Source organism: Hyalella azteca, unplaced genomic scaffold (assembly GCF_000764305.2).
Source record: "Hyalella azteca isolate HAZT.00-mixed unplaced genomic scaffold, Hazt_2.0.2 contig11947, whole genome shotgun sequence".
Taxonomy (NCBI): domain Eukaryota; kingdom Metazoa; phylum Arthropoda; class Malacostraca; order Amphipoda; family Hyalellidae; genus Hyalella; species Hyalella azteca.
The window spans coordinates 328,597-341,621 of NW_025941921.1; the positions used below are offsets into that span (position 1 = coordinate 328,597).

General features: G+C 38.7%; 1 protein-coding gene across 2 annotated transcripts in view; it reads right to left on the reverse strand.

Annotated features, from left to right (window-relative positions):
- LOC108670589 (RILP-like protein homolog) overlaps nucleotides 1–7,985 on the reverse strand; it is a 38,267-nt gene extending 30,282 nt beyond the window's left edge. For both annotated transcript variants that reach the window (XM_018158054.2, XM_047883075.1), the window contains exon 1: nucleotides 7,588–7,985. In XM_018158054.2, the coding sequence (XP_018013543.1) occupies nucleotides 7,588–7,860 (273 nt within the window). In that variant the 5' untranslated portion in view covers nucleotides 7,861–7,985. The remainder of the gene's footprint in view (nucleotides 1–7,587) is intronic.
- Between the last annotated feature and the right edge of the window lie 5,040 nt (nucleotides 7,986–13,025).

Consider the following 13,025-nt stretch of genomic DNA (forward strand, 5'->3'; position numbering starts at 1 on the left):
AATAAGATTTATTTTATATATATATATTTTTTAGTGACAATGGCACTGTAAAATACCATCTCGTAGAGAGCATTAAATTTGACCGAATTGGTATAAAGATTTTTTGTTCAAATTTACAATTTTTAATTGTGTGAGCCTAAGAAAATAAATCAATCGGTGATGTAGATAATATTGAGATGATCCTAGAGAGGCGGCTGAGGGTCTGTGAGAGGCAGGTGAGGGTCTGTGAGAGGCAGGTGAGGGTCTGTGAGAGGCAGGTGAGGGTCTGTGAGAGGCAGGTGAGGGTCTGCGAGAGGCAGGTGAGGGTCTGTGAGAGGCAGGTGAGGGTCTGCGAGAGGCAGGTGAGGGTCTGCGAGAGGCAGGTGAGGGTCTGTGAGAGGCAGGTGAGGGTCTGCGAGAGGCAGGTGAGGGTCTGTGAGAGGCAGGTGAGGGTCTGTGAGAGGCAGGTGAGGGTCTGCGAGAGGCAGGTGAGGGTCTGTGAGAGGCAGGTGAGGGTCTGTGAGAGGCAGGTGAGGGTCTGCGAGAGGCAGGTGAGGGTCTGTGAGAGGCAGGTGAGGGTCTGTGAGAGGCAGGTGAGGGTCTGCGAGAGGCAGGTGAGGGTCTGTGAGAGGCAGGTGAGGGTCTGTGAGAGGCAGGTGAGGGTCTGCGAGAGGCAGGTGAGGGTCTGTGAGAGGCAGGTGAGGGTCTGTGAGAGGCAGGTGAGGGTCTGCGAGAGGCAGGTNAGACTGCAGGTACAGTCACCAGACTGCAGGTACAGTCGCCAGACTGCAGGTACAGTCGCCAGACTGCAGGTACAGTCACCAGACTGCAGGTACAATCGCCAGACTGCAGGTACAGTCGCCAGACTGCAGGTACAGTCACCAGACTACAGGTACAGTCACCAGACTACAGGTACAGTCGCCAGACTGCAGGTACAGTCACCAGACTGCAGGTACAGTCGCCAGACTGCAGGTACAGTCACCAGACTACAGGTACAGTCACCAGACTACAGGTACAGTCGCCAGCCGTGTTCACGACCTTGACTCGCTGGTGGCCACAACCCTCCACCAGCGGTGCCATTTATGGCATGGCTTGTGCGCGGCTCCCACAGCTGGCATTCAGAAGCTGACCAAGCTTGACCATATCACTAAAGGTTGATACTCAGTCTTCAGTGTGTGGGAATGATAACAGCGAAAACGACTCCCGATCAAAAACGATATTCTATCAAAAAAACTTAGATAAAGGATGATAGGCTTGATGATTTTCTACTCGTATGCGTATAAATTTGAGGCAATGCTTAATTCACATTAGGAATATATTGCAGGTCCTGACACATTTTGACACCATTTCAGATAATATATATAAATAAAACTATATATACCATGGACCCAACAATCAAGAGATAGTGACAACATATCACAAAACAGATACGGGTCTTGCGACGTAAGGTATATACCGATGCTTGTGGCACTACTCAAAGCTACACTGAGAAGAAAAGTGCAATGTCAACCAAAACGTAATCCTCTGGTATAAAATTAGAGACATATACACTCAGGAAAATCGAGAATCTCTTTCCAAATATCGATGCACTTCTTGCCCTCGTATGGGCCATCCTGACTTATAGTTCTGTCCGATTAAGAGGACGTACCAGTGCTATATACAGAACGTGTGTCACTTTTTGGACAATGTAACCCATTCGTGATTCTCAGCGTTAACTCTATTGCAATATTTATTCGCACAAAGACAGGCGGTTACGACACTCGGTTTAAGCCGTGCTGCTCAAGATGGAGCAGAGGTCAGGTTTGGACCACAGCTGCGCGGTGGCCTTGTTCTCGTCAGTGAGTGTCGCTATAAGAATTCTGCTGCAGCGCAACAAAAATACTGTGCGTGGATAACGGTAAGGCAGCTACAAGGTAGACATTAACATTTCATACGAATTTGAATGGCTACATTAAGTAAGGTAATACGAAACAAAATTAAGTTGAGAACCTCTTAAATATCACGCTCAAATCACAAACAATGTAATGACGAGTCTTAATATCCTTTCATCATAAAGGGCAGGTCAGTGAAGTTAAAGCGATATCCGTGGAAATGAAGTTAATATTGTTGGCGAAAAGTTAGGGTGGAATCTGTGCCGCAAAGCTGGTCACGCTAATGACCTCCAATTACCGACCAGCACTCAACGTATAGTTTGGAGCAGCTGTGACGCTGATATGAGAACTGTTATTGCTATAGCATCATGATCAAAGGATAATTTGTCCACAGTAACAGCAGCGAGACGAAGCTATTCGCTCGTGATTGATGTATACATAAGCAGCATCGGCAGGTATTGACACTTGTGCATGAATTTGTGCCCGATAATATCCGTCTTTCCACCGACACTGAATCAAGATTAAATAATAGCAGCAAGTTGGGCCAGAATTTTAACCGAGATCGATAATCCCTGCAATTTTAGAAGCTCGTTATCCCGAATCCCGTCAGTCCTATTGTCCACAATCCCGTTAATATTAATAAAGTTCAAGTGCATGTTTTAGCGCATTTTCTCAGCTATAGAAAAAATGTGCTATTGTGCTCGTCATGTCCGTCCGTCCGTCCGTGACCACGTTTTCGTCGACGAGAAAATGCGCTCTCTGTCACTCACTGCAGTGAGTACTGAGTAATATTTTTTAAAGACATACTCGTTCAAACCCACATTTTAAATGAATCATACAACTAACATTTCACTTTTTTCAGAATGTGAGAAAAGCTTAGCGCCTTTTGAATTAAATTCGCATATCCCAATTTAGAAATTAAATTTTAATTTGTAACCTAATTCGTTCTTCCCAGATTTGCGATGCAATTTTTCAGGTTCTGTTAATATTTTGACACGATAAATATCGTAGAACGCGCTAAAACATAGATCTATAAATTTACGGCGCCAGGCTTCAGCCGCACACAAACAAACTTTGACAAATGTTTATAAGATAACTCGACAAATTAAATATATTTGCATTTTTACGGATCTTGGCGTAGGAGCAGAAGCTGTCAAAAAAGCCCAAATATAGTGGACTTGCAAGTTTTACGACGTGAGTCTTGCTTCGACAAAATATTTATATGAAATAATCAACATATTTTTAACACGTATACGAATATGTACTGCAAAGAACATAATTCATAATATGTTCGGCGCAACTATATATGGCACCATCCAATAGTTCCACAGAAAACATGACAATTTACTATAAACTCAAACCACGAGGAGAGGCAAACAGACACATCGCTTGGCATATTTTGCTGGATTAAATAATTAGCTGGAGACGGTATCCGGCCTACAGGTAGCATCGAGCGAGATCTACGTATCCGCTGTTAACAATACAAATATCAACTTTATTGGTAACGTCCGTGATCATTTTTTCCACGCGCGGAACTTTTTACATGACGTTATACTCTACCAATGTATATTTAGAAAGGAGCATGAATGATGACATTTTTTGAATGAAGGGGCATGAATGATGACATTCTAGTTAAATTGAAGAAATTAATTCCAGTTAAATTTAAAGAAAATGGTAAGTCAAAATTTTAGATTTAAGCGCAAGTAAGAATGCGACATAATGTGAAACCTGCATCATCAAAGAAATTGGCACCCAAACAATTGGTTTCGACATAATTTTTCTAATCGGTTTATCAATGGCAAGAATGCACACAAATGAACGAGCGGAATATTAACACGTTGACTACGAAGTGGTACATATGCGTACCACGAAATGTAATTCTCCAGGACGTAGTGGTACATAATTCAGGTTGCCTAAAATCGCCAAATCCGAGAACAAAAAGGCCAAAGAAGGCCGATAACTCAAGTCAATATATACTAGTTTATTTGTAGGTTCCACTATAAAAATTCTATTTATTTTCTTCTTGCAGTATTTAAAAATTTAATTAGGAAGTACCCCTATCATAAATTTTAGCCGGCCAACGCAATTGAGAAAAACTAAATCACGGAATTTGTCCGGAAAAAAATGACCGTCTGGCAACCTTGTTAAAAGCAGTACAAAAAATGAAATAATAGTATAAGATTAAGCAATCGGAGTCAAAGTGTTAAGAGGGGAACCGTTCAAATCAGTTTCACATTTTGCTCTGAATTGCGAATACAAGATGCCCAGAAAACACCAAATTTACGTGTATACACATATACGTGAATGTTCGCGTGAAAATTTCCTCGTTTCATGCTTTACGCGATTATTCAACATCAATCTCACATTGAAATTTCAAGTAATGTAATCATTCACTAGAATCTGGTAACAGAGTTATCTTCGAGAAACTTCAAAAGTTACACAATTTTTCTTATAAATACAACTGAATCTACAATCATAACGTATTAAAAGTTACCTAATTTTTATTATAAATACAACTGAATCTACAATCATAAGGCAAACAAGTTGTGAATTTCAAATTTAAAACTTGACAATTAATGAATTTAAGAAGAATATAAAGCAAGTGAGAGACGCAGAGAACGAAGTCAGCGAAGGCGCATTTGACGCCCGGCGGCAGCGCGGCAGAGCGTGGAGACCTCAAGGCCAGCTAGTGAACTAATCAAATACTGAGTGTGAGCGCAACGGACGAGACAAACGTTATCGAAAATTGTGATAAAATCACCGGAAAATACAAACAACCGGAACTCTCGATATTAATTGACGGTTCATGTACCAAATCATTGTTCAATCTTAACTCTAACGCTGAATTACCGCCCCCAAATTACTGATGGTACCAGTAATTTGGTGCTAACTCGTTAAGAATGAATAGAATTATGAACAATATGGGGATCTAAGGACCCTTTCATGCAACTTAATAATTAACTTTGATTTCAATAAGACTATCAAGCTTCAATAACATTAATCGCTTCGAACCTTTCTGATTCAAATCCCCATAAAACATACTTTACAAGTTGAAAATCCCAGCAGTGAGGAAAGCTTCAGGACGACTTCAATATCACCGGAATTCAGGAATTTAAAAGCAAAGAAAACAGCCAGAATATTAACCATTTCTTAAGAATGAAAACGTTTCGGAGTCCAGCTCCATCGTCAGTTCAAAGTTTAAAACCTATAAGAAAAGCAGAATCAATTAGAAAACCAAATTCACATCGAAGATAAAAACATAAATTGACAAAAATAAAAACAAATACACATAAGGAGACAGNTGGAACTGATGTTGCTTTGGAGCAGGTACATATGGAACTGATGTTGCTTTGGAGCAGATACATATTCAACTGATGTTGCTTTGGAGCAGGTACATATGGAACTGATGTTGCTTTGGAGCAGGTACATATGCAACTGATGTTGCTTTGGAGCAGGTACATATGGAACTGATGTTGCTTTGGAGCAGATACATATTCAACTGATGTTGCTTTGGAGCAGGTACATATGGAACTGATGTTGCTTTGGGGCAGATACATATTCAACTCATGTTGCTTTGTAGAAGGTACACATGTAACTGATATTGCAAACTTGCAGAAGAGAGTTTGGTATAATGCTGGTAATTAAAAGACAGCAGTATAGATCTCAAGCAACACAGATGTGAAGAGCTGGACAAGTGTCCATGCCTGCCTACAAGAGACGCTGATTCTCTTCTATTGGTTCAGGTGTAAACACAGGTGGCTGCTACCCCTTGACTAGCTGGCTTACTTTGAAAGAAAATAGATGAGTCAAGCTGCTGTGGCAAAGTTGCTACAAGATAGTATTAATATTACCATCATTTTTAGTTTGAGGCTTAGTTATTATGCCCATGCCTTCCACCAATCATCTGACCATCAATCCATACATAACATCACCCATTAGCATGCCCAAGAATAAAAATATGAACACTTAAATTGAAGTTTTGACTTGGGAAATTGATGCTATTGCGACACATTTTTGAAGAGACTGAAATAGGTAGAATTACATATTTAATTAATTAAAGTAATGGCAAAAAAAGGATTAAAGTGAAGTTAGATTCTACCTATTTCTACCTATTTCACTACGGTACACATTTGAATGTTTAAATATAAGTAATTTCAATTTGTTAAAAATAAAATTTGACACACATTTACTCATCTCTGATGTAAAGGAGAATGTTTTGGTTGCAATAGGTATACATATATCCAGGTAAAATTAGAGATTTGGTGCAATATGTGCACATTGCTCAGCAAATAGATTGTTTCATAGGATATTTCAGGAAATTGTAGGTAAAAATGTGCCTTTTTTATTGCATTTTCTCAATCATGGAAAAAAAAAAGGCGCTAACATGCTTGTCATGCCCATCCATCCGTCCGTAACTACACGTCATGGACAGACAAACAAAAAGCCCTCTCTGCAACTGCAGAAAGTACTGATCTAACTTTTCATAATTTATGCTGATAAAATTGGGCAAGAGCTATAGAGACAAGTGAAATTGCCCACCATCACAGGCATTTTTGTATTACTCACCTGAGGCCTACAATCAGGATTGAAAATAACCTACTTACTACAGAAATTTTGTGGCTACCATTCAACAAATTTTCACTACATTTGGAATCTTATGGCCTGACTGTGCACCTGAACTAACAATTTGATAGGAATTAATTCTTTAGCAAGAATCCTAAGTAGAAAATTGGGCATTACTTCAGAAGCCAACTATGAATTGGCAAAAATGCCTATGAATTTCACCCATTCTAATGGCCTATCTTCAGTTTCTTTGGTAAGAAAAAAAATGGCCTATTTTCACCTGCAACTTCTGCCAAAATGGGATGAGAATTGTACAGATCTAAAACTGGTAGGGTAGCTCAAACTTGCTGCTCTAGTTGCAGCTCACAGGTCAAAAGGTAGATATATTACATTCCTGCAGGCTGCAGCGCCAGCCTGGATACAGTCAATGGCAATGCCAATAAATACTAATGTAGCCACTGAGTCTGATGCCCCAACACTTATTTCATTGGCCTGGCAGCTTTCAACAAGATATCTAGTATGGAATATATCTACTTGGCAAGCCGCGACTGAATTTTTCGAGCCGTGGTTTTATGGATTTGCCAGCCGTGAAGCAATGCGGATTGCGGAAGTTGAAAATTTTATGAAATGACATGTTTGCGAAGTGCAAACCGCAATTTTTTAATCAAACAAAAATTTATGACATTCGAGCCGCGAGATTTCATACCTACTGAAATTATATGATATTAGAGCCGCGAGATTTCATACCTACTGAAATTATATGATATTAGAGCCGCGATATTTCAGACAAAAATAGGACTTTTCCAGACTAGCAAGATATTATATAAAAAATTAAAATTAAATCCTAAAATCATATAATTCTAATTTCTAGCACGATCAAAACAGCTTCATCATTCATGTGATCATCATGTGGTTATTGGACTTTGAAGCTAAACAATTTTTAGGCTACTTCCAAGTTCTGACCTCAATATAAACTGCACATGCAACATACCTTGGCTTGCTGCTTGTCAGTTGTCACAAAAACAGTATAGGCCCTAATACCGGTCGGTGGTAAGAATTCAGAACTAGAATTTGTAGGATTTGATACTTGATAGTAGGCTACCTAACTACATGAAATGAAATTAATAACACTTAGTTGAAATTTTACATTTTTGGGAACAAAATTTGAACTTACCCGAGCGAATTTCTGCCGGTGCTCAGCAAGCCCCAATTTTTGGTGCTCTAAGGATGCTATGGCATTTCTAAGCTCATCTATAACAGCTCCTGATGTTTCTTGCCTCTCTGCCAACCTTTCCAGCTGTTCCAGGGCCGTTATAACTCTTGGCATAAGGCTGGTCAGAGCGTCCGATCCATACACTTCGATTATTTTTTCAAATTCTTTGCCTATGTCAGCTGCAATATCGTAGACGTCTACGACACTGAATCGAAAATCGTCTTCGTCATCCATGATTTGAAACGAAATGTGCTGAAAGCCCGGTAAAACGGACTGGCATCCGATCAGCCACTGCACTAAGCAGCAACACTTACGACTAAACCCTACCACAAAGCATTGCACACTGATGCACTGTGAAGTGTGAACTGAGGAGTGAGGACTGAGGAGGTGGATTACGTCACAGTAAAATAGTCAACTTTACCCTAAATGATTTAAAATTACGTTAACAACATATACGAATAATCTGTTTGTTTTATGCACTTGAATGTAGCTGTTTATTGATAGCTAAATGACAATCTTAGTTGTTTATCTATTTGAAAATTCATCTCTTATGGTTGATTTGGAAAGTTACAATTGTTAATTTTCATCACTTCAAATGAAAATAATAAGCTTTGTGACCACGAGAAGTTCGACGATGTTGAGATTGAAGTTCGGTTGATAACTTAGATTTTTAATGAGACTGAAAGCTTCCAGTTTGAACATGATGATTTTATGGCTGGAAAAAAAAATTTTATGATTTGATTGTCTCGCAGCCCCAAAAGCCCCCCGGAACCCAGAGAAATCTCATGAAACGTTACAAATGTAATCCATGTGGTATCCCGATTGTAACAAATGCTCCAATCCCAATACTGTATTTCACTAATATTTGATATTAGTGCCGTCAGTCATTGAAACAAGCATATTTTTCCGCCGTCTATTCACCTTGCAAATCAGACACGGTGATCAGTCAGGGTAGAAACAATAAAATTAGATTGAAGAGATCACTACAACTTTGTCTTTTAAGTTTTAACTTCCTAGCTTGTAAAGTTTATGAAAATTATTATAATTCTTGTCAGTTTTCTCATATATTAAACATTGTAACTCAACTTAGTCGTTTCAAGACTTTGCATGTAGCTTCTCAGACACACATTTGCCTCAAATAAAAGTCGAAAATCAACCATCTCTATCTCTTCGACCAAACCAAACAAATGTCAACTTTAAACAAAGAACAAAAGCATACTTGGAGGTTAACAAATTTTAGTATATTTTTTTAAAAGAAAGACAACACAAACATTGCGCACCCAAAACCACGATCAAGCACTCAAATTTTTCAATATATTTAATTATAATTGTAATGATAGCTGTATCAGGGCTAAAGATTATGCCATAAGGCCTTATGCCGATTCTGAACATAGCATAATTTTCACAATTTGTTGCGGGTCTCAAGCACGCAACTCACTGCTTCAATATCCAATGTCCCCGCCCGGCTGCCTCGTCGATTTCGACCAAGAACTTTCCCAGTTGACTGGGAATTTTTTTGCTCTGATTTTTAACCATTAGTCCATCCAGACTTCTTACTGTTGCGGAACTTGATGGACAACCGGTCTTTTTTAAATAAACTCGGTAATAAACCGAGTCTTTGGCGCGTCCACGTTATGCTAAATACAACACCTGAGGTAACCTAGAGAATTATTGTAACAAAGACAAATTTAGTTACTTACTCAATTCAGATTTCTTCTCTAAGCCATGAAAAACTGCAAGTAACCATTTAATTGAGCCTTTATCCACAGTAACGCCAATATATTCTATTCTATTTATTTCAACACTACTTGCTCACAGTCTGTCATAATAAGTGACACAGTCTGTCATAATAAGTGACACAGTCTGTCATAATCCCTGTGGTGATCATAACTTACATCAACGTATGTGACAGAAAAAACATATTCGAGAAATTTGAAGTTATTGGATGGTGTGCTCGGGATAATAGTTTTTTAACTCAACAACTATCCGTCATATTCAGGCTTTTGAACAGGGGTGGGAACTTCAGACATTCAGGTTTAACTTTATTTTAATTTAATATTTCATTCAGAAACTGTTCTCCAGTTGGCTGGAAGATTTAAAGTTGCATTTTCGAAATTACTTGCCGCCATTCAACGCTAAATAATACATATGGATTCACCACACGCAAGTAAGATCGTTATTCATTATGAATAGACAACCAGGCCAGCTGCGCAACGCTCAATTAAGACAAGCCAACCCGACCCAAAGAGATGTTAAAAAAAAATGCGCGAGGTTGAAGAAAGTGTTATCAATTATCACTACAATAGACTTTAAATATCTGTAATAGTAGGCAATATGTATTTATCATAAACAGATATTGCAAAATATAAAGAATATGAAGTGGAGTTTTCAGCAATTGAAAACTAGTTAGCATCAAATGTTACCTTATTCAAAATTACTGTTGTAATAGCCTATTGATTCGTCAGCGATGAAGGTGAAAATGTGCCCTCCACTTTCATTCATTCACTATCGCACCCTTAATATAGTGGGTGCCACTATATTAAGGGTGCAACACTGTAAAATTTACCATTAATAATAATAATAATAATAATAATAATAATAATAATAATAATTGCGGTTTCAGCGATATTAGGCCGTGAGCCTGTCGCCGATTCTTAACATCGCAGAACATTCACACCATCGATCCATGCTGAGTTTCAACTCACGCAATCGATCGTATCGTGGAGCAACTGGACAAACACCCGAAGCTGTCATGACGACCAGTAATATGAACAAATTGTATAGCAGGTCTCGGCACAGTGCGCTACGTGCTGTGGACGACATTAGTTCATGCTGGGCGCTGGGTACCATAATTTAACTGTACGCATATAACAGTCATACTAGTATATAACTTATTGTGCATACACTGAGATATTCTCAAGGTATTATACAAGTATGGGTTACTTGGTTGCAAGCTCTGTATAGTGTGCATGGATTATTTTAGAGCGTTTAAAATTAATGGTGACTGAGTATTGATTATTGCACAAAATTTGTGTATAAGGTTCATATGCATTTTCACATTGATATCATAGTTTCTTGACATGATGTGCAAATTAAGTCATTCTGTAAATCTGAGTCATTACCTACGATAAATATTAAAGATTAATATCATTCAATAGCTCGGTCCTAAATTGCTAACTTTATCAAGTTTGTCAATAATTTGTATTTGTTAAATATTTTCATTTAACTTCTCCGGAATACTATGCTACCAGAAACCAATGAATGTTAGAATATTTAAAAGTTTTTAAAGTTTTTCTTCTACTAATTCAGTGGCTTGAATCTTAGAAAAACTTAGTATTGCAACATTTAATTAAAATACAACTATGAAACTTTATTTTACGAGTATACGTATCACAAAATATAACCATTCAACGCATAATTTTTTTTCTACCCTTGATTGCGTACATCTTCTCATATCTTAAAAAGTCCCTCTATTCACCGTGTTCGATTCATCCATTAAATTTATAACACTAAATTCCATTAGTAATTATATTTATTTAATTTCTATTCATAGGTCTTCATCAACTGAACGAGAGGTGCCGTGAGAGCAGAGACTGCCATGGGTCTGACGCTGATCGTAGGCATAGCGTTCATGGTGGTGGGCGGCGCCATGTCGGGCTACGGCTTCTACAGCTGCATGAAGACTTCGGTCAGTTCTGACAGCTGCCTAGATGCTTTGTATAGAAGTACATGGATGCATAGAATTTACAGTAGAAGTAAAAAACATCTATTTATATTGAATGTGTGCAGTTAACGGCCAATACCGCGTCTCCAGCTGCACAAAGCTACGGCCAGTTCTGTTCTGTAATCGCTATTATTCATCTCCGACGTACAAATTGCCTGCTTAAAGCATACTCATTCGCTTTAGTAAATGCCCTCAACTTAGTCAACTAATATACTGAGCATTGTATAGCGCTTAAAATTTTCGTGAAGGCCCCAAAAAATTTTTCGTTACTATTATTTTTGTTTAAAGAGCCTCTTAACTACAAGTATTTGTGATTTTGATGGACGTTGATCACAGTCGTGCTCGCTCCGTGTGTCTGTAAGAACATATTGAGATTATTTAATTAATTTTAAAAATTAATTAAAAGGGGGAAAAAGGTTATCGGATAAAAAAGGGCTCCAACAGCCTTAAAATTAATCATTGCGTCGTGACTACGCGGATAGTGTCAGCAAAAAAACGGGTGGCTCCAGAACATCAGGCCGCTTACCGAGCCCTGATTTCATTAGAAGGACGAGCGAAAATATATTTCATTATAGGGAAAACGCGGAAGACGTTAATGCCACGATGTCGGCGTCGGTGAAAAACTATTTGCGCAAACGTAGAGCTCCCAGTGTACTCTGTACAAAATTTACTAATAATGTAACGCACAATAATACTAGTTCTCTCTCGTTCTGGTCGAAAACAAAATAATTTTTTGCTGCAGGGCTCGAAGTACAACGCGGAAGACGTAGACGCCATGGTGGCGGCGTCGGCGCTTAACTATTTGTGCAAACGTAGAGCTTCCATTGTACTTTGTACGCCATTTACTGATAATGTAGCGCCAACTGAAACTATCTTTTTCTCGTTCTAGTGAAAAACAAAATAAATTTTCTTCTGCAGGGCTCGAAGTATAACGCTGAAGACGTTGACGTTACGTTGTCGGCGTCGGAGATTAACTATTTGTACAGTCGTAGAGCTTTCAGTGCACTTTGTACGCCATTTACTAATAATGTAACGCAAAATAATACTATAGTTCTCTCTCGTTCTGGTCGAAAACAAAATAAATTTTCTTCTGCAGGGCTCGAAGTACAACGCTGAAGACGTTGACGCCATGGTGGCGGCGTCGGTCCTGGCGCAGGAGAAGGAGCGTCAGGAGCTCGAGGCGCTCTACGAGGAGTTCCGCCCTGGCCTCCAGGTCAAGAAGAGGAAGGTCCTCGTCGGATAAAATGTTTGCCTATTTCCTGCACCACGATAAAAAATTTGTTTATCTATTAAATTGGTAACCGAATAAAGTACACAAGTGGACAGCTCTTGCCGGATAAAATGCTTGCCTATTTCCTGCTGTACGCTAAAAAATTAATATAAGAACACCACATTAAATTGGTAGCCGGATAACGTATAGAAATGGACAGCTCTTGTCGGATAAAACATTGATTATTTTCAGCACTACGTTAAAAAAATTTATCTACACCGCAATATATGGGTAGCCGAATAACGTATTGAAATGGATAACTCTTGTCAGATAAATGATCGATCATTTTCAGCATTACGTCAAACAAATTTATCTATACCGCATTATATTGGTAGCCGAGTAACGTATTGAAATGGATAACTTTTATCCGATAAAAGATTGATTATTTTCAGCATCACGTTAAAA